The sequence below is a fragment of the Peromyscus eremicus genome, chromosome 4 (assembly GCF_949786415.1).
Source record: "Peromyscus eremicus chromosome 4, PerEre_H2_v1, whole genome shotgun sequence".
In the NCBI taxonomy this organism is placed as follows: Eukaryota; Metazoa; Chordata; class Mammalia; order Rodentia; family Cricetidae; genus Peromyscus; species Peromyscus eremicus.
The window spans coordinates 20,426,214-20,448,893 of record NC_081419.1 but is presented as its reverse complement, the minus strand read 5'-3'; the positions used below and the strand labels follow the sequence as shown (position 1 = coordinate 20,448,893).

At 34.5% G+C, this 22,680-nt stretch overlaps 1 protein-coding gene across 1 annotated transcript in view; it reads left to right on the top strand.

The window, feature by feature from the left end:
• Window positions 1–22,680, top strand: part of Lrp1b (LDL receptor related protein 1B) — a 1,617,914-nt gene that overhangs the window by 1,471,805 nt on the left and 123,429 nt on the right. Inside the window, exons 72-77 of the mRNA XM_059258831.1 lie at window positions 2,480–2,602; window positions 9,853–9,986; window positions 12,578–12,707; window positions 13,652–13,786; window positions 16,379–16,498; window positions 18,407–18,648. Of these exons, the coding sequence (XP_059114814.1) occupies window positions 2,480–2,602; window positions 9,853–9,986; window positions 12,578–12,707; window positions 13,652–13,786; window positions 16,379–16,498; window positions 18,407–18,648 (884 nt within the window). The remainder of the gene's footprint in view (window positions 1–2,479; window positions 2,603–9,852; window positions 9,987–12,577; window positions 12,708–13,651; window positions 13,787–16,378; window positions 16,499–18,406; window positions 18,649–22,680) is intronic.

The following is a 22,680-nucleotide window of genomic DNA, read 5'->3' as shown; positions in this document are numbered from 1 at the left end:
GTTTGATAAGTTACTTTATTATGCTTTGGTAATAGATGAAGATATTGGATATCTGTGAAATTAATAGGTTGTCCAGAGAAGCACAGAAACCCACAGTCACCAATAAGCACAGAAATCTGTACTATGTTTCTTATCTGTCAATACACAGAACCCACATTTATTAGCTTACTTGGTTCTTTGCATGTGATATTGGCACATATATTTTATATTCTAAAAGTTTTGTATTTGAGGTAATTTTCATTTTGTGTAAAAACATTAAATATACAAAAACAATGCCTGATTGCCCAAATTTTATAAAAAATAATTAATAAATGGCATCAGTAAATGACTTTTATCTTTACAGAACTATTTTTTATATTGTAGAAACTTCTTAAGAGTACTATAAGATTTTAGTGAGTAAGTAGGACAGTATTTTAGGGTTGGAGAAATTTAAAAATAACTGTTTTTTCTTTATTTCTATGTAGAAAAGAAGTACAAGTTAAACTAAAAAAATAATAGTTTTTAGAGAATTTCATAAACACATACAATGATTTTTAATAAAATTCATATTCCACTCCTCCCTCTAACTCCTCTTGTATCCACCCATCCGTCCCATCTTCATGTCTTTGTCCTTGCCATCATCTACCTCTTCTTCCTCCTCCTCTTCCTTTATGCTCCTCTCTTCTTCTGTTTCTTTACGGCTCATTGACCTTATTTTCTGCTGGCAATATAATCAGGAGTGTAGTCCATGGCCTGTAGCATGGTCAACCTACCAGAAGCCACATATTTAAATAACAAAACAAAAGCAAAACTTAATTTCTTCCTTCAGAAGCCATTAACTGTCCAAAGTTTCTCAGCTATGGTTAGGGGCTTAAGAGGTCCTCTACCATCCATGCATGAGTATTTATTTGTTTGATCTTTTTCAGGTTTTGAGCAGGTAAACACAGAATACAGTTGCTGAGTCAATGAGTACAGTCCTTTCATGTAGAGAAGACATTGTTTCACCCTGGGTTTTTTGTTTGTTTGTTTACTTTTGTTTTTGTTTTTGGATTTTTGAGACAGGGTTTCTCTCTGTAATTTTGGCTGTCCTGGACCTTGCTTTGTAGACCAGGCTGTCCTTGAACTCACAGAGACCTGCCTGCCTCTGCCTCCCAAGTGCTGAGATTAAAGGCATGTACCACCAAGACCCAGCTTTGACCTTGGTTTTTATTGTCCCTGTCCTTGCATTTGTACATTATTTTCACCCTTTTTTTCAAGACGGCCCCTGAGTCTTGGGGGAAGAGGGTATCAGATAGATGTCCCATTTATGGATGAAGACTCCACAGTCACTTATTCACTTCACTTTGATCAGTTGTGAGTTTCTATCCTCCACTGCATGAGGAAACTTTACTGATGAGGTCTGAGAGCTGCTCTAATCTACATGTATAGAAATAATGAAATGATAGTATGCAGCAGTCAGCTGCATTATACTGTGTAAGTGTGATTAAATAATAGCAGTCAGTTCACCCTTGGAAAATGTGAGCTCCCCAGCCATGAATTACCTGCCAGATTTATAGTGCTGTGTATGTACTTCTTCCTATAGAGTAGACAATAAATCCAATCAGAAAGCAATGGTTAACCCCATAGCATCCATGCCACTATTATAACCATGGGTCTACCTTTCCATGCCAGTCATTGCTCTAACTTGTATATTTTGAAGAGGGGTAAATTTATTGACAACTTTTCTCCTACAGTTGTCTGCCTAGCAATTTTTTTTTTAACTCTTAAAGCTATCCACTAAAGAGGAAGATTCATGGTCAGTACCAACTTGATTTCTCCATTTCCTATTACCAAAGTCATGTGGTTTCTTTAGCAGCTATAAGGATGTTTAAAAAACAGATGGAAACCTACTATTATATATATGTGTGTAAATATATAATATATTTTATAACCATCATGAATATATATGTATATATGATATATATATATACACATATATATGATTTTAATTGGAGTGACCCCACACAGAGGACAATGCTCCTCCCATAAGCCATACTTTATCAAATAGAAAGCCCAGCTTCAGGAATGAGATGCTCCCCTTGGACTGTTGGTCAGAGGTGTGGCAAAGACCATCCCCAAATGCAAGTTATTGCTGTTGCTTTTGGTTGTCCAAAAGAACAGGATGATATAAATTAATACTTTAAATGATAAAACCTTTTAAATTTTAACCAAAATGTGATAAATTGAAGATTATTTAGATTTACAAAAATGTTCTTCTGTTATCTCTTGTTATTCCCTAAGAAATATGATATGTTTGACGATAATGTGAAAATATTTGGAATTGTATAATTAGAAACAAGCTTTTTGTTGAAGAAATGTGTTTGGAAATTTCCCATTTCTGGTACTATGAAGGAAAGAAATGTATGGAAATAAAGTAGTAAATAATAGAAAAAATAGAGGATGCTGACCCCTTCTGTGTGGCATTACTAATTTTCACACTCTCCTTTCCTTAAAAATGAAGGAGGAAGTATATGCAGAGCTGATGAGTTCCTGTGTAATAACTCCTTATGCAAGCTCCATTTCTGGGTTTGTGATGGAGAAGATGACTGTGGAGACAACTCTGATGAAGCCCCTGATATGTGTGGTATGGTCTCTTATGCGGCTCACATTGAGCTCTTGTTTTGTAATCTTACAATCTGAAGGGTATGAAGGAAGTTTTGAGCTGATCAAAAAATGCCATATCCTTGGGGTCAGGTAGATATAGTATACCATCAGATACATATTCTGGCCAGGTAATAAAGAGATCATGCTGTTAGAAGTGAATGACTCTGTAGGCAACCCACTAACATCTGATCTGTCATGTCAGCACTATTCACGACATAGAGTATGCACTGCTTAGGATTTGATTACAGTAGATGGACATTTGAATTGAGTGAGGTACGTTTAAATTTTGGCTCCACCTCAATGGGTGTTTTAGGATGAGAAAATTTTAATAATAAGTGTAAATAATATGAATATACAAATGACATAATACCAGAGGTAAAAACTTACTGCGGAGACTTCAGAAATATACAAAATCATGTTAGTCATTCAGTGTTGATACTTAAAAACTGCAAAACAACAGCAAATAAACAAAATAAACAAGTAACAGCAACAACCTCCAAACAACAACAACCCCTCAAACAACAACAACCTCCCCCAAACATACTTTATGTACAAGTTACTCTTGACTAATGTTTTTAGGGTATGTACAATGAAAAAAAAATCTATAAAATCTGAGATCATAAACATAAATATTTTCTTGTATTTTTATAAGCTTCATTCTTATTATTCTTTTGTAATCTAATCTCAACAAGAAAGAATGGTCTAGCTTTAATTAAAAAAATACTTCTACATCAGATATCATTATAAAGTAATGCTTTTTCATAAATGATGACATTTACCTACTAGTTTTAACACTGAGGGTAAAATACAAGGAGGCAGATTTATTTTGTAAATGATTTCAGGGGGAAAAAGTCTTTTAGAAAATATTTTTCTGTGGGTAAAACTGATGTATGATATGACAAGGTTTTCTTTGCATAATGCCAAAAGAACAGACTCTAGAGCATCACCTGAGTCATAATTATATATATATATATATATATATATAGTGCATATACATATCACCAGACAATATACATATATACATATGTATATCATAATGTACCAAAAATATGAGACCTTCCCTACCCTGATCAACTCAGAACCTCTTAAGATTCAATAAACTATATTTTCCCTTTTCATTTATTTTCCACTTGCATGAAAACAGTGAGAGGAACTGGGAATAATTAGTTATTAAATAACCATACTGTAGAGCTACACCCTCCTGGGCCATTTCTTGTGTTGGGAAAGGCTTCTGAAGGAAATTCCACACAGTAGAGTTGGAAAAATACTGTAAAATCTGAGTGTCTGGGCTGTCATGCACTCCTGTCTCCCATCAGTATAAACATTAAGTAGAGCTATTCAAGCCATAGGATCTTCTACATCATTGGAGATAAAACAAGCAAGCAAGCAAGCAAGCAAACAAACAAACACCAAAGCTTCTTTCTTTGAGAAGACCTCACATGCTCATTTAATAATTCACAATACTTTCTACATATTATTTTGAAAAGTGACAGAAATAAGTTAAAGGTATATGAGTGAATTGTTTTTCTGTTACTGTGATAAAACACTGTGATCAAAAGCAACTTGGAGTAGAAAATAATTATTTTATTATGAAGATTTACAAAAGCATGCGACAAAAAATTTTGTTCAATCTTGGAATAAGGGAAGTAACATTTTCATCTCAGTCTGAGTGGCATATAACTGGGACCAGGAGCAAGAAAAAAATAAGAATTAAAAATGAACAACAACAACAACAACAAAACAAAACAAAACAAACAATGCTGGAGAGTGGAATTACATGTAAAAGCCCAGATACAGAGCAAACCATAGTTTAGTGGAGAAATTGGAACACTCATATTCCTCTACAGCTCAAAATTAGGAGCTAGCAGAAATGCCTAAGCAGTGGTAAGACACACAAATAATATTGTAGCATGCTAGGTAATAGTTTTGATTATGGTCATAAATACATGTGATAAAATAACTATTGACTGATTTGACATTGATGTAAGTAAAAAATTATGATCAAGTAAGTTAAGTTCTCCACCGGGTTGATTTGAATATGAGAGAAGAAAGTGTGAAGTACACAGAGCTTCTGTTTCCACATGCAAATAGAAGTAGAATTTAGAAAAACAACAGCAAACTGGAATTCAATTTGGCAATGCATTTGCTGAGACATTCAAGCTTAAATTGGACATTCAGTTACAATATTTAAAGAAAGAGGTTATTCTACTTGTGTAAATGTCACAGGGGGGATAAATGTAACAAATATTTGAATGAGATTATACTGAATGAAGTAAATCATACGAATAAGGAGAGTAGGGAAGAATGTTGAATGACACTAAATATTGAAAAGAGTGTGAGCTGTCAGAAGAGTTAGTTGGACAATCATAACAAGATTACAAAAACTAAAAATTAAGGAGGATGGCACATGACATAGAACCTAAGAGTGCCCTTCAAAAAGAAGTGATGGTTTTTGAGATATAAAAATAAATTCCAGATCAGGAGGAAAACTATTTTAAAAATGTAAATAAATAATTTTCAATCATTACTTTTTCCTCTTTTATTAAAAATGGATTCTTTTCTCATAGAATATATCCTGATTACAGTTTCCCTTCCTTCTACTACTCCCAGTTCCTTCCCACCCTCTCCCATCGGGATCCACTTGCTTTCTGTCTCTCATTAGAAAAGAACAGCCTTCTAAGAGATAAAAGTCAAAAATAACAAAATGAAATATAAGATAAAACAAAAGCCATTACAAACAAGTTGGACAGGGCAACCATCAGAATGAAAAGACCCCAAGCAAAGGCACAAAAATCAGAGACCCACTAATCCACACCCAAAGGAGTCCAATAAAAATACAGAACTGTGTAATATGTCCACAGAGGACCTGGTGCAGACATATGTAGTCCCCATGCTTGCTGCTTCAGTCTCTGTGAGTTCATATAAGCTTTGCTCAGTTGATTTAGAGGGCCTTGTTCTCTTCATGTCCTGCATTCCCTCTGGCTTTTATTCTCCTTTCACTCTTCTTCCTCAGGTTTCCTGGGGTCTGGGGTGAGGTATTTAATGGAGATGTCCCATTTGGAATTGTGTGTTCCAAGATGTCCCCCACCCCTCTTTCTCTCTCTTGATCTCTAATGTCTGGTTGTTCATCACTGTATTTGTTCCTGTGTGCTAAAGGAGGAAGCTTCTCTGATGATGGCAGAATAAGACATTATCTAAGATCTATGAGTATAGCAAACTATCATGAGACGTCATTATATTTTTTATTTTTTTAAAGACCACTAACTACTAACTGGATTTACCCTAGGTCTCTGAGCTATCTAGTCTCTGGTGCTTAGTCACCCAAGCAGTCTCAGGTCATTAAGGATGGTAAATTAGTTGTTGGCTCATATGTAGAAGCAAGTAGATCTGTAAAGATTTCAACAATGCAACCACATAAGAGCCAACAGCTCATTTCCTGCCCTCTCTTATTTCACCTCTTCCTTATTAACTCCCTGCCTTCTGTACTCATCTCTTTCTGAGATCCATGACATTTGGTTTAATTTTATGATCCATTTAGTTTAAGCAGCACAATCAGTATGCTCACCAGATGGGAACTATCTATTGGAGCCTGGGGAAGTTACCAATGGCACATAAATGAAAGCATTGCATCCCCTTCTCCATTAAAATGACAGTAGCAAATAATTCAATGGTGAAGGGTGGAGCCATCTTGACAATCCTCTAATCTTGCCTGACTACTGACCAGCTTCTTATTCAGACCCAGGGAAGGCACCTATCACTGCTGTGAGTTCATGATTATAATGGCTGTGTCTTGTCTGGAAGGTGACATTTCACATCCATTACTCATATTTTCTGGTTCTTATATTTTTCTTCCTCTTCTTTTTAATGTTCCATGAGCTTTATAGAAAATTATGTAAGTGTTTTGTTTAAGGCTGAGTGCTGTGGGATGGTCTTTCTGTATGCTGTGAATATGTGTTGCTACCATTAGTTAATAAAGAAGCTTCATTTGACTCATATTTTTGTGGGTCTAGAATCCTTTTTTAAGCTTTTGTCAGGTTTTATGCAGAAATCCTGGCCCCACATTGGAATGCCAATGTAGTCGGAAGTTTTCCTGTGTCTCACAGCTGCTTAGTCCCAAATAAACACACAGAGGCTTATTATTAATTACAAACTGTTTGATCTATGGCTCAGGCTTATTGCTAGCTAGCTCTGACATCTTGAATTAACCCATTTCTATTAATCTATGTTCTGCCATGTGTCCATAGCATTACCGTTCTGATGGCATCTTGTTCCTTGGGCAGCTGGATGGTGTCTGTTTCAATTTTGCCTCTCTTTTCCCTATATCTCTCTTTGATTTCCTACCTGGCTATAAACTGTCTTACTATAGGCCAAAGCAGCTTCTTTATTAACCAATGGTAGCAACACATACTCATACAGCAACATACAGAAAGACCATCCCACAGCAGCGGAGCACTTACTCACACTTATTCTTTACACTTTGTGTAGGTACAAGCCTTTGCACCCACTGTCATTTATTAGACAGAGAGGCTTCTCTGATTAAGGTTGAGGAGAGCATTTTTTGATGGGTACAAATATATATGTCTAGAAGGCAGATTAGCACTGAGTCAATTTAGATAAATGATCCTGCCAATGAGTTTTTGTTCAGGTTTATGGTGCCTAGCATGGATTCCCTTGTATGACACTGTTCCTAGGGAGACATGATCAGTTTACTCACTCCAGATAGGGAACAAACAACAGAAATAAAGTAAGAACAGCACAAAAGTGTAACTTAGTGAACAGTCAAGTTTTATTCAGTTTACAGAAGAATGGGTGAGGGCTTACTTATAAGAGGCAGAAATGACTCAAAGACAGCTATGTCACCAAAAGCCCACCTCAACAATGGGTAATACAAACACTAAAAACCTGGAACTCACAGCACCATTTACTGGCAACTTGACAAATTGAAGAGTGTTTGTTCCAGGCATTTCATTTTGTTTGAGCTTCTTCTAGGCAATTCAGCTGGACTCTTCTTCTTCTAGCTTATTTGTCTGTTTTCTGTTTCTTCCATGCAGTCTGAATTGTCTGAGAGTATGCAGGCACTGTGGATGGTCTCTGTCTCTTGCAGGTGGTTTGGCTATTTAGCTCCCCTTCTAGGAAGGTTAGTTTCTCAGAGAGTCTCTTTCAGCAGTCATTACTGCTTGCAAATGCTTGGAGGAAAGAGCCTAGTGAATCTGGTCAGTTTCAGGGATTTTCTGAATCCCTTAAGTTGTTTACTTCCTAATCTTTAAGATCTTTCATGCAGAATGAAATGTTTTACCTCTATTTAGTGCACTTGGTGTCTTAAAAAGCTTCCCTGTGATCTTCCTTGTTTGATGTAATATATTATTACCTCCTTTACAACACACCACGTTTTAGTGTGCTTCCATACAAAAATAAATGTGTTATCTTAAAGGAAATCACTACACAGCATTGCTCCTGTGGGTTGGGGTTAAAATCCAATCCAGGAATAATTGGCTTTCTTCACAACAGCAGAATCATTAATTCACAAGTGAGCACATCCTGCCTGGCAGTTCAGATTCATAGCTTATAAAGATTTTAGAAACCTTATTGTTCTCCCCTAGAAGACTGCACAGCAGCTCTCGAGCTGTGAAAACTCTCTGGCAGAGAAAAAGCTTCCATCTTAGCTCCAGCTTGATTCTTTGTAATAGGCAACAAAAATATGTGATGGTCTCAGAAACAAGATTTAGTCACCTTCTTGTGGTGGAGAACGAGAACAATGGAAAGAAGATTTTTTTGTTTGTTTGTTTGGAGGATCTCTGGGGTCCTCCTAACCAACATCTCATGAACATGTATCCCATCACTGGCATAGGGGATTTTGTTAGTATTCTGTGACTTCAAGGAGTAACTTTTTTCCAGTCTTGCATAGTACCTGACATTAGGTACCATATTTGTTTTGAATAATTTTTTTAATGAACCAATACTGAAGATATGCCAATGAAATTCTTAAAGGTGTTAGGAAGCTACAATATCTTCATAACCTGATATATTCATAACAGGTTAGGAAAGGAAAGAGTGTCCTTTGGGTAAAACAGAATTTTATTAAAACAAAGACTTGTAAAAAGCCACATGTGTCCAGGAGAAGACATGAATATATTAGTAGACTATTAAAAAAGATAAGACTTCAAGTTGTAGGAGTGATATGTACAAGATAATAAAAAGTCTATTAGGTCATGCAAAGTGTTTTAAATCAGAATAGAAGGTGATAGATAACTCTGGAGGATGTAGAGAATAATGTTAGGTTGATAGTTCCTCTGAGCATGGGAAATATATCTGAGGATATTTAAGATATGACCTTACAGGATATTTTAAAAACTGAGGCTTTTATTATGGCAACTGTTATGGATTAAAAAGAAAATGACAAGTTTGAGGACAGTATCTACAATGTGTCATAACTAAATACAGTTATGGATTATTAACATTAAAGAATTTAGAATAATTCCCATATTCTTGCTTTGATGTGCCAGTAACAAAATCATGGTGATAACCATAGCTCAAGTGTTAATTTGATGCAGTCAGAGGAAAGTATTGGTGGATTAGTGAATTTGTTGAATTTAAAATACTTTAAGTAGATCATACTTCCAGCCAGTCTTGAGATCACAGGTCTAGGTGGAAAACTGGCACAATTTAGCATATAAGCACGAGTAAATCAGTTAGTGTAATTGAGAACAACTATAGGAAGATTTCAAGAGGAAGCAATTCAGCACCAAGGACAGAGCACAGCATACTTCTGCATATGCATAATAATCACAGAGATCTTCTGATTTAGGGACAGAATACTGTAGCGTGGGATAAATAAAATTTCCTGACTTTCAAAATCACACACTAAAATGAATAACAAAGATTGCCTCATAGACTTTACAAATCTAAATATGTGTTTAAACAGAGGGTGTTAAAGAATCTAGGTTAAAGGTTGGTACTTTATCCTGCCATATATCCAGTGAGATCAGAACTGCAAATCAAACCACAAAACTTGCTTCCTTCCTTACCCCGTTTACAGTCTTCAACTGTGCACTCTTCTGTAATTAGTAACTTGTACAAAAAAGGTTCTATATTTTTTCTAGTATCCAACATTAGCCATTTTGCAACTCAAGACAAAATCCAAATTATCTGTTTTAAAAGCAAAATATATTCTTAATAAGAAAATTCACCTGAAAGAGTCACTTTGTTGTTTCTCTGTTATTGTTCTTGCAGTCAAATTTCTTTGCCCACCCACAAGGCCTCACAGATGCAGAAATGATAGAATCTGCCTGCAACTTGAGAAAATGTGCAATGGGATTAATGACTGCGGGGACAACTCAGATGAAGATCACTGCAGTGGTAAATCTGTTCAATTGGAAATATTGATTTAGGAACAAGTTGCAAGATAAGAGAATGAATTTAGTACTTAAAATTATAGCAAAGAATTCCCTGTGGATATATGAAAGCCTTTTTCCAAGCACCAGAGTTTGAAATGGACATGTGAAAGTCACCCCCTAACATTTCATCTGCATAAAAAAAGCTGTATGGCTTTATCTACAGCCTCCCACTAAGGCATTTCATTCAAGAAAATATTAACATCATGAGAAGAACAACTTGGTTTAAAATAATTCCTTGTCAAAAATAGAGATGGAGGTGAAAAGATCTGCATAAAGTATGTGCAAATATACCTTTTCCTCAAAATTCTAAGATATAAAAAGTTCCTATATCGACAGTACATGTTCAATAAAGATAGCTCAAAGACCATACTGGACCAAACCTCATTTAAGACTGTCTTTATCAGCTAAAAAGTCCTAATTATTAAAAAGTCATATCAAAAACCTACTACTGTAAATAACTAAAATGTATACATTTATAACAAGTTTAAATGGAGTCAACCTATAGCGGAAGTGGACAATACCCAAGTAGATATCATATGCTACCTAATAAAATCCCTAGTAACAGGAATGGGTTATATATGTTTTGAATTGTTGATCCATGGGTTCCTATAGACCCCCTCCACACACACAAATTACATTTTATTGTCAATGCTGTGGGTTACACTCAACAACTTGATAGTGAGACAATATTACTGAAGATATTACACACCTGAATTAGAAAATATGAAAAAAAAAATCTAGCTGGTTCTCAACTGGAAGCTGCATTCCTACTAGAAAGCTTCCATAGTAGTGAATAGCACTATGAATACTACCAAGAGAAACACTGATCATCAGCCAATACATAGATGTGAAACCTGAAATTACAATAATGTCCTCACTGACAAACTAAGATCATTGGTACAACAGTGGCACAAAGTTATGAGAGTAACATACCACTTTTTAGAATTAGACTCAAGGCTCAATTCACCGGATAGAACTCATTGATAATGAGAATAAGAGTCTGAGCCTAGGCAGGCTATGGACCTTAGGGTGAAACCTACTGACATCAGTGTGCTAAATACACATAGCAATAAAACGACATACTGACTCACAGATCAGTGCGTTTTTCAGTCCTCTCCAGAAAGGTTTATATTAGTCAGCGCTTAATACAGAAACCCACAACCAGTCAATGTATAGAGAAAAAAGACTATGAAATGGTCAACCCAAAGTTGGGTGTGTATATCACACTTTCCCTCTCAAGGCAGAGATCTATGTGAAAGAGAGAACAGAAACATCATAAAAGGCAGAGGTGATGGATGACTTCAAGGAAACAATGTTTTCCAGACAATGGGGCATATGTGTATATTAGCTCTCTGAAACCATGACAGCATGCATAAGTCCTACATAAGCTCAAGCCAGACAAAATCACAGCACAGATGGCTGCAGGGAGTGGAAGTCTCTTTCCGAGCCAACAGGCATTTCACAATTGGATAGCTGCTGGGAGAGGAAAAGTCCATTTTCTTCAATGAAGTTACATTGGGTATATCAACCACACCCTAGGGCAGGCTCCATGCTCAGGAATAGTTGGCCAAGACAAACTGGACATTTTCTTTTCTTTTATCTTGTTTTGTTATTTATTTGTTCATTTAAATAAAAGAGAGAGAAGAGAAAGAATATGAAATAGGGCAGGAAATGGATGGAAAAGATTTGGGAGAGGTTGGAGAGGGAATGAATATGATCAAAATATAGTATATGAAATTCTCAAAGAATAAATAAAAATGTGTATTATTTTAAAAAATTCTTCTTGGGATAATATTCATACATTTTCTTATAAAAACTGGGTGTTGTTTAATATAGAGAATATTGTAAATTTTTCCAAATTCTAAAACTCTAAATATTTGTTTGATTTAGGCCTTATAACTTAAAATGTAAGATAGAAAGTCTGCTTTCATAGCATTTGGTACATTCTTGAATTGTGAGCTCAGTATGTTCAGTTTTATGGTATGTGTTGGGCAATATTATTTTAAGGTGTGTTACTTTTGTTTATGCTGCACGTATTTAATTCTTGAAGCTGTGTTACTGTGCCTGTGTAAACACCTGATGGTCTAATAAAGAACTGAATAGCCAATGGCAGGGAAGAAGAAAGGCTGGGCATGGCTGTCAGGCAGAGAGACTACATAGAGGGAGAAATGTGGGGCGGGGGGAGAAGAAGTAGCCAGAGAAGGAGGAGGACTCCAGGGTCCAGCCACCCAGGTACACAGCAAGCCATGGCATAAGTGTAAGATTTACTGAAGTAAGAGAATGGAAAAGCCCATAGGCAAAAGGTAGATGGGATAATTTAAAGTTAAGAAAAGTTGGCTAGAAACTAAGCCAAGCTAAAGCCAGGCATTCATAATAAAGAATATGTGTTTGTGTGTGTGTGTGATTTATTTGGGAGCTGAGTGGCAGGCCCCAAAAAGAAGCCAAAAAACAAACAACAACAGGTATGAAGCACTAACTATCCACTTAAGAGCTCAATATGTTCAGTTTTATGGTATTAAACACTAACTAACCACTTTCTCAATGATTACACAGGTGAACAGTCATTAAGAGCCAAGCCTTGTAAGAAGGATGAGTTTGCTTGCAGTAACAAAAAGTGCATCCCCATGGAGCTGCAGTGTGATGGGCTTGATGACTGTGGAGATGGTTCAGATGAACAAGGCTGCACAAAAAGTAAGTGGTTTCTATTATGAGAGTCTAGAAAGGCAGATGTTCTAACATGAAATTATTGTACTCTTATTTGGAGACAACTCGTCATGGTGTACTTTGCTGAAGTAACATTACTTGGAACATCACTCAGTTTTATGCCTATAAGATAGAACCGCTTGATTCCACCATGAATATTTTTTTGTTAGAGTATATTTTATTTAACTGCAAAATTTTTGAGTATCAGTACGGATGTATCATACTTATTTAATTATTAAAATTGTATTTTTTTTTCAAAATTTGATCAGTTGAGGTAGTTTAGAAACAACACAGTAGTTTTTCCATAATAATGCTCCTCTGGTTTATTTGCATTTAAAAATACATTCCTTAATGGAAGATAAAGTAATGAAATTGAAACTACTCTGCTAAAATTACAGGAAAGCCTTGCTTTGTTCTAATAGCACTACAACCCTGTTTTCCACTCAGATGTTGTTTTTTATTAGTGTGTCCTGACTAAAAATGGAATAATGTGTGAATTTAGCCTTTTGGCTGGAGCAACATGTTAGCTCCTGATGAATTTATCTACAGGGAAATAGTAAAAAATCTTGAAGACATTTCCAGGAATGGTTCTGGCTCTTAGAGAAGGATTAAGGATGGACAAATGTTGTTCTGATGATGGCCTTTCAGGAAAATCACTGACTCCTTACTCAGTTTTAGGAAGTAGTGTGGCTTGACAAGGGCTGTCAATACGAATGTCAGCAGCTGTTCTCAGCTGTATTTAATGTAGTGAGTTCAATCTTTTTCTACCCTTGTTTCCTTTGTAAGAAAGGAGGGTGTGGATGCACAGAAAACTAGCATCTGTAATAGGAATTATCCATGTAATAAAAATATTATTTCAAATTAAAAAATCAACTCCCAGCTCAAAAACCAGAGTCAGATTAGCTTTGATTCTACTGTCTTTTAAATCCTAGGTCTCAGTGAACACACCTGTGAAGACAATGGGAATCCATGTGGAGATGAAGCATACTGTAATCAAGTAAAAACATCTGTTTTCTGTCGCTGCAAGCCTGGATTTCGGAGAAACATGAAAGGCAGACAGTGTGAAGGTAGTATACATTTCCTCAGCAGCTTGTGCTCAATTCCTTGGTTTATACAGATTCCCAAGGCTGCTAAGTTGTGAGGTGACAAGGGACTGATTTTCAGAAAAGCTATTTATATATGGGCTGCCATTTCACTTATGAGAGAAAGAGCGTCTCTGGGGTGATGAGCCTGTTTGTTTTCACAGCTAAGCTAACCATCCTTGAGACTACAAAGCTTCTCTGAACAAATTCACACCAGCAGGAATTTCATTTGTGTCATAGCAATTCTGTTTTGAAATGCAAATGATGAATTTATTGGTTAAGAACTACCACAGTATTAGACTCATTTCATGAAGGAATATGTTTGAGAAGATCCATTTCTCTTTGTCATGCTGTGACAGATAATTTACTTTGAGAAACTTGTAAGCTTTTGTCCTAGCATCATATTTAAAACAATCTTTTATAATATGTCTTTAAAATTTCAAAGTCAGTGTCTAAATGACTTGTCAACTGTCTTGTAATCATATAAAAATTAGGTATGTAGTGAGAGAATATCAGAGTAAATTATATGTAAATATAATTTATATCAGGTTTTACCAAATATATACATTTTTGCAATTTTTTTCTGATAAAACCATTTTTGTAATCATGTTTACTTGTTGTTATAATTTGAGATAATCTCAGATATCTATATGGCATATTTACGCTAAATAATTTTTTGTCAATTTTATTAAGAATTTTGTTATATGTATGTATACATGAGCTTTTGTAAACACATGGAGGCTAAAGATTGACGTCATTCCTCTGTGACTCTCCACCTTGTTTTGGTGAGATGAAATCTCTTACTGAACTTGAACTTCAGTCATTGGTTAGATTGGTTGGCCAGCCAGCTCCAAGAATCCTCTTCTCCATGGTGTCTGCCTTTCCCCAGTGCCGGGGTTACAGGTGTAATTTATGTTGCCCTGCACTTTATGTGGAGCATGGGCATCTAAACTCAGGTCCTCAGCATGCCCATCCAGCACAGTATCCAATGAGCTATCTCCCCAGCCCCGTAACATTCTAAAACAATTTCTGTTTCTAGCACTTATCTCTTTAAATTTCTGGTTTAAAAATGACTTTACGTTTTTCGGGCAATATAAAAAAACTAATTCATTACACTCACACGAGGAAGATAAAAGCTATATTTCTATACACTTTGATATGTCAGCTTGAGCAACATATTTCTTTATTACTATGTGACAATGAAAGTTGGCAAACTAAATTTTCTCTATTTTAATTAAAACCTCTTTTTTCTTTTCCTGACTGTTTCTATCAATTATATGTAAATAATACACATATAGCGAAAGACTGAGCCTTCAGACTTAGTTTTGAAGGTATTAATTACCTAAAGACTCTATAGTAGTCTCTGTTTTCAGTGTAAAGTATCTTACTAACTTCAGAAATTCTGTTCTAATATTTTCTCATTTTATTCTATTGCAAGAAAAATATAACTACAGCTATATTTGTCATTTCAAATATCCATGTTTTCTCTATTTCTATACACCTCTGTTGTAGATGCAAGTCAATTCTGAACATTAATTAAATTGGAATCTACAATAAATACATTTTGTAGCAAAGAAAATAATTTCCATTTGATATTGAGGAGGAATAAGGCATTACCTAGATTTTGTAATTTAGTTTGTTAGGGTCCTTTACCAGCTTATATTTAAAAAAAAAAAAGAGAACAAAAGTTGCTGTTTTGTTTTTAACTTAAAACACTTTATTCAAATAACCAAAATGAAGAAAGACCAGAGCATAGAAGAGAAACAGAAAGGCCTTAACAGATACTGGGTGCAGTCATGATGCATGTGTGGAATCAGAATGGTCACTTTAAAAGGTCAGGATCTTCAAGTTGTCCATATTGGGTCAGTGGAGAGCTGAGAGCTTATTAGACTACACAAGTATAGCTTAGATTCTATATCAAAGGTAAGCTGTAAAAACAGCTGATTCTCTAAACAAAGCAGAAAAATCTATGGTAATTTAGATGATTAAGTGTTGATGTGATACATTTTATTTATACTGAATAATTTTCCCTGAAGACAGGTAAATGCTCATTTTCTGTCTATATATTCAACCAAACACAGAAATTAGTTTGTACTACAATGCTTCAGGTGTCATTGGGGAAGTGTCATAGCACAGGCAACAGAATGTGCAGAGTCTAAACTTCCACTGTGTCATCTGCACATGGCATTGGGAATCGTTGTGTCTAGCATTGAACCTGAATGCTGAACAAAACACAGTTACCCTATTGTGCTAAACTTAAATTGAGTTAAGAATTTACCTTACAGTCTTATTACATAATCAGGGCAAATATATAAGATGTAGAAAGTAGAAGGATATATGTGAAATTGAAGGAGGAAAACACATGGTCAACGATCCATCTGACCTTGAGACTTAGTACTTAGTTCTTCTTATGCTCTTATTTCAGTGGCATGTTTCAAATCACAGATATCACTTCTTTAACTTATTGCTGACTTAGCTCTGTGTATTTGCAGATGATTGTTCAGGGTTTCTATTTAGTTCTCATAATAGTCCTTATCTCGCAATGGTGAAGATGGATTGTGAGCTCTTCTCTCGTAGATCTCAATGAATGCCTGATGTTTGGTGTATGTTCCCACCATTGTGTAAATACACAAGGATCATATAAATGTGTCTGTGACCAGAACTTTCAAGAAAAAAACAACAGCTGTGTAGCAAAAGGTAAGGTAACTAAAAAGCCATTTCAATTCTGTCATGAATATCTTATGGGGAAAATTTTGTATATTACATTTTAGCAAAAGATTCATTCTTAATAATGTGAAATATTTTTACATTAATGGCAATAAATTTGGCTTTTTATTTGTATTTTAAAATGTGCAATATATTTCCATTTAATTAAAAATATCATTTCTTTTTCTGGAAACTTCCAAAGTCACCTTTCTAAGCTCTTTATAATAAATGCAGTAATTCACTGTGGCCTGCATTGCCCCACTGCTCAATATAGCACTAAATTTTAATCCCTTGTGTCTCTACCTTATTTTCTTAAATAATCTAATTCAGAGTGATTTACAGAGAGAATTTTTAAATATAGAGAAAAAAGTGTTAAAATTACTTTGTGTTTAAAGCAGTTTATCAGTAGAATAAAACGTTTAAGTACCAGTCTGATGGCCTAAATGCAGAATTTCCATTGATGATTCTCTTTAAGTGAACGTAAGAAATTATTATATCACTGTATAACAGTGAAATCATAAAGATTAGGATTATAAAGAGAGGAACTTTTGTGTGGGACCTTTTAAAGTTTGAATATAAAGTCTTATTTCTAAATTCATATTTTTTGACTTGTTGATACAGTTTTTAAAAAAAATTTAAATGACAGGTACGGGTACTAGAATATTGAATATATAGATTTTATTGCTCATGTAGTTTTTAGAAAATTATATAGTTTTAATATTCTCAACTACAGGGTATTATTAATAAGATGTAGTTACATGAGAAAACTGGTTCAGTGTCATGTATTGTGTGTGAGTGGTACTAGGTATACTTAATTTTGAATTCTACCACTACACTTTCCATACTATGTGACCTGGAGGTCTTTGAGTCTCAGTTCTTCATTTATAGAATTAGAGTACTCATGTCTATTTCCATTGTTTCTATAATAAATTAAAAAAGAATTAACATAATAAACAAATGATAATAAACATTGAGAAATATTTAGACTATTAAATGAGTTGCTGTATATTATCAAATTGAGTGATGCAAACTGTGGATGAAAATAACACAATTTGATACACCATTTGTACATAAGTGTGATGAGTTCAACTATGTTTCAGCATACATTATTATTTCTATCATGGTTATCTGAAAGAATTATATATACAACTCAATTTCTTTAGATTTTAATCAATATTTTAATATAAGAATTCTTATTTGGTTTTAATGTTCAATCAGTATGAAAATGATATTAGTATGTTATAGATATCAAAACTTAGGATTGCTATCCCATTTGATAGGAAATAAATTTGAAATTACAAAACTTTAATATAACAAAGAGTGAAACCTGCTAAAATGATAATAAAGCAGGTGAAATCTCACTTAGTGATGGAGTTTTTACAAAGCCCTGGGTTGAATTACCAGCCCTAAAAAAATATAAAATGAAAATCTTCAGTAGTAAGTTATATAAAGTTATACGGACACATGAAAAAATAACTTTTCCTGTCTTAATTTTAATTATTAGCCAGAAGTAACAATCATTCAGGTATATCCACTAAATAAACAACCAGATTTTTTTAAGTTAAATGAGTACATAGGATAGCCTCTACACGACAAGAATCAAAACATTAGAACACAGCATGTTGTGACTTGTCAAAGACATCCTTTTCAAATGCCTAAATTATACACATAAATTAAGCTGTGTACTTATAAAAATTGTGACTAATATAGATTGCTTTAGAAAAGTGTTAAACAGAAATCAAATGTCATAAAGAACAAAAAAATGATATAAAACGAGTTAATTTTCACTACGGAAGAAACTGTATAGAGAATAACAATTCAGGATAATTTAAAGTACATCATTTGTTTTGCTCTAGTTGAAATTTCCTCTATTTTGTATTTTATTATAATAATCTGCAGGCTCTGAAGATCAAGCTCTCTACATAGCTAATGACACTGACATCCTGGGTTTTGTATATCCATTCAACTACAGTGGCAGTCATCAGCAGATTTCTCATGTTGAACATAATTCAAGAATAACAGGGATGGATGTGTATTATCAAAGAAATGTGATTGTCTGGAGTACTCAGTTTAATCCAGGCGGGATATTCTACAAAATGATCGATGGAAGAGAAAAGAGGCAAGCGAACAGTGGCTTGATTGTAAGTAAATGACAGAATATTTGAAGGCCACGCCTTCTTTCCCCATCCTTGATTAAAAAAAAAAAAAACATCAAAGTATCTGAAGAATTAAGATAGTTATTTATTCATCCCACATAGAAATAAATAGTTCTCTTTATTTTCATAGCAGCATGTTTACTGTAAATTCTAGTAAGTTTTGTTTGAATCCATTTGCCTTTGTAGGTTAGGAATGAAAATGAATAGCAGCTGACAATTTTAACCATTTTATATTTTATATAGAAAATGCATAAATATTGTAAACAGAAGCATTTTCATCTTAATGTGGAAATAGGAAAATATGTGTACTTTTTGCATTTGAAAGTAATTTTGTCAAGAAAGTCATTTCAATGTTAAGAATAACAGAAATCCACTTATGGGGCAGGAAACCAACTGGAGTTTCACTATTCCTTCCTTCTTTTGAGAAGTGCATTTTGGAAAGCATGTATAACAGAACAACATTGCTGGCTGATACATGATGAGCATGTTGACTATTATGATTATTTGTTATGAGAACAATAAAACAGAGAACTTGTTTAGATTGGTAGTTGTCAACGATCTCTATTTGTATTAGAGCTTACCAAGTTACTGTGTCTTTTGTAGTGTGAAGTAAACTGGGAGTAAAAGGGGAGATGGATATTTATTTTGAAGGAACTTGGCTTTTTTCCGTAAGACCTAGAAGTCAAGTGGTACCTCAGTGGGGTCTAATTCAATTAGTACACTTGAAATGAACAATGGCGCGTGCTTGGATTCCTCACTATTGTTTACAACAGAATCTATCACAAAGATATAAGCCACATGAATGCAGGATGAAGTGCTTATTAATTTTATGCTATAATAAATATTTGAGCTACATGAGTATCATTTGATCTGTGTGGAACACATTTTAATTGCATTTTTATTTTATTTTTTTTTTGTATTTTCAGTTAAGTGAATGTATTTTGTTTGGGGGTTGGAGTGGAGGAAATGTACCTATGAGTGAAGGTGCCTTTGGAAGCCAAAAAATCCATTGTGCTAGAGTTACAGGTTGTTGTGAGCCATCTGACATGAGTGTTCTGAGGAGAACTTGCTCCTCTGCAGAAGCAGTTCATATTCTTAATTGCTGACATGTCTCTCTAGGCACAATTTTAAAATTAACAAAATTAACTAATAAATTCTGGTTTAGATTAAATAAACTCTTAGTAAAATTCCCAGTGTAACTGAGTTGTTTTTTCAGATCTTCCTGCCATAAGTAATGTTAGGTAAGTTTCATGTCTGCTCAGAACAGGTCTAGGACAGAGACATTTACAGGTCATTTAATCCTTCATCCTGCAGAACTATCTATTCTCTCTATCAGGCCACAAGATGGCACATACTCATTGTGTGTGCAAATTTTAGCTCTAAAAATGAAATCTTCATTCATAAAAGTGAAAGTTGCTTGTTACCTCATTTACTTGCTGTTGGTGCCATGAAGATCATTGATTGGCCTGGCTTTGAATTCTGTTACTGTTCTGTATCAGTTCTTTAGTTTCTCTGTACTAATAATTTTATGCATCAATTAAAAACTAATGGATTACATATTATATAATTATTATAGATTGATCATATGCAATATATTAAATTTTAATATTAGCCAGCACATTGTATGTACTATATAAGTGCTCACAATGAATATGTTGATGAAATTGATTGACAGGATGCTGTGTGCTGCATGTACTTAAGATTATTTTCTGCTCTCATATTTTATCTGATGCTTGCTAAAAAATACATGTTTAATTAATTTTGGTTGATTTTTCAATGCAAATTATTTAATTTTATTTTTAGGGTGATATATACTAGATGTTCTTTAGAAAGCACAAAGTTCATAGATTAGAAGTCAGTATCATTTAGTGTTTGATACCTAAATTTTAATTTTTATACAGGCAAATGTATATACACATGCAAATTTCATTTATACAGTGTACACTTTTACTTGCATTCATGTCTTTTTAAACTTTTTCTTTAAGCATTATTAGGAAAATGCTTATAGTTTGTGGCAAGAGTTTTCACTAGACTTGTCTTAGACAGCATATGAAACAACTTACTTTCTAATGATTGTGATGACTTGGCTTCAAAATCTAGACTGTTTTCTCCAGTCCTTTCAGAATGATCTTAGTGAGTATCATTCACCAGGGAAGCTGTGGATTACTGTAAGCTAACACTGTGTAGATGTGCTGAACATTGAGTCAGCTAGTAGCTGAATCCATTCCAAGATCATACAGTGTAGTTTGCTGAGCCATGGGTTTTAGCATGTAGAGACATGAAATTCTCAGAAATTTCAGGAACTATGCTATCTTTAAAAAGTAAGGGCAACTGCATTGTACTCTTCCCTGTTACTTTGTAGTCTGAGTGTCTTAATGGATAAAGAGGGAAGAATCTAATCTGACTATCTTGATTTAGTATAAATTCCAGAGAAATTTACATCTCTGACTCTAAAGTACATGACTGAAAAATAATTACATTATTGAAGCAGACGAGTTCTAAAGGCCATTCATGGTAATAAACACATGTTATTTCACAAAGATGTTCAACAGAGTATGCGTCTGTCATGTTTTTACCCAAGCCCGTTATTTCTCTGAATTCCACCTGTGTATAAAAAATCATTTAATCTACCAGGTAAACATGTGTCTGTCTTTCTAACAGTTGCCAGCTGGTCACCAATTAGTTCAGAGAGTATACAATCTATTTTATCTTCTATGTTTTAATACAAGTATTGAATAACACTAACTGAGGCTGCTGTACTCCTTAGAAAACAAACCTCAAATGTTTTTCCCAAGGATGATTATAACCCATAGATTTTGGTTTCTTTTTTTTCTTTTTTTTTTTTTTTTTTTTTTTTTGGTTTTTCAAGACAGGGTTTCTCTGTGTAGCTTTGTGCCTCTCCTGGAACTCACTTGGTAGCCCAGGCTGGCCTCGAACTCACAGAGATCCGCCTGGCTCTCCCTCCCAAGTGCTGAGATTAAAGGCATGTGCCACCACCGCCCGGCTAGATTTTGGTTTCTAATGCTACAGGCAAAGAGGAGAAAAATCTCAAAATCAAATGATAGATACATTGCCTTTTTTCCCTGTCAATTTCTTTATTTTCTTAAGTGCTTTTATTAAAAAATTTTACCTGTGACTCATTTCGATCATATTCTTTCCCTTCCAATCCTCCCATCTTCCCTACCTACCCAACTTCATGTTCTTCCCTCACTCACTCTCTAAAAACAAAAACAAAAACAAAAAAACCCAGGAAAAAGAAAACAAGAAAAAAAAAAACCAAACATATAAACTAAAAAAAGTAAATGAATAGGACAAAATATTAAAACAAAACAAAAATTACACGAAATCAATGAAGTTATTTCTGTGTTGGCCAATGATTCCTACATGTGGTTGACACTCCATTGGATAGAACTGATATTCTCTTTCCAAGTAAGTAGCAATTAGAAATAGCTTCTTGGTTAGGATTGGGACCTTGTGTTCACTTCCCCTTCTCAGTTCTAGGATTCTGTCTGGTTTGAATCTGTGTAGGTCTTGTGTATGCTGTCCCAGTCTCTATGACTTCATACCTGTATCAGTCCTATTTTGTCTGGAAGACATTGTTTCCTCATGGATCACTGAGCCTTGACAGAAATGATTTGATAAAAAAAAAATCCCCTTTAGGGCTGAGTATTCCAAGATTTCTGAATCCCTGTTTATTTTCTAGTTGTGGAACTCTTTGTTAATTACCAACTACTGCAATAAGAAGCTTCTCTGATAAAGATTGAGTGATGCTCTGTTCCATGAGTATAGCAATGTCATTAGGAGTCATTTTGTTGGTATGTTCCTGTAGCAGAATAATAGTAGGGTTTCCCCTAGGCCTGTGGCATATGTAGTCTCATCTTCCTGTCCATTTTTGCCATGTCAAGTATTGATTCTATCATATGTCCTTAAAAGCCAATCAAAAAGTACTTGGTTACTTACAGAGAATTTATACTATGATTGCTGTAGTTTATCTTACAGGCATACTTCTGTTGTAAG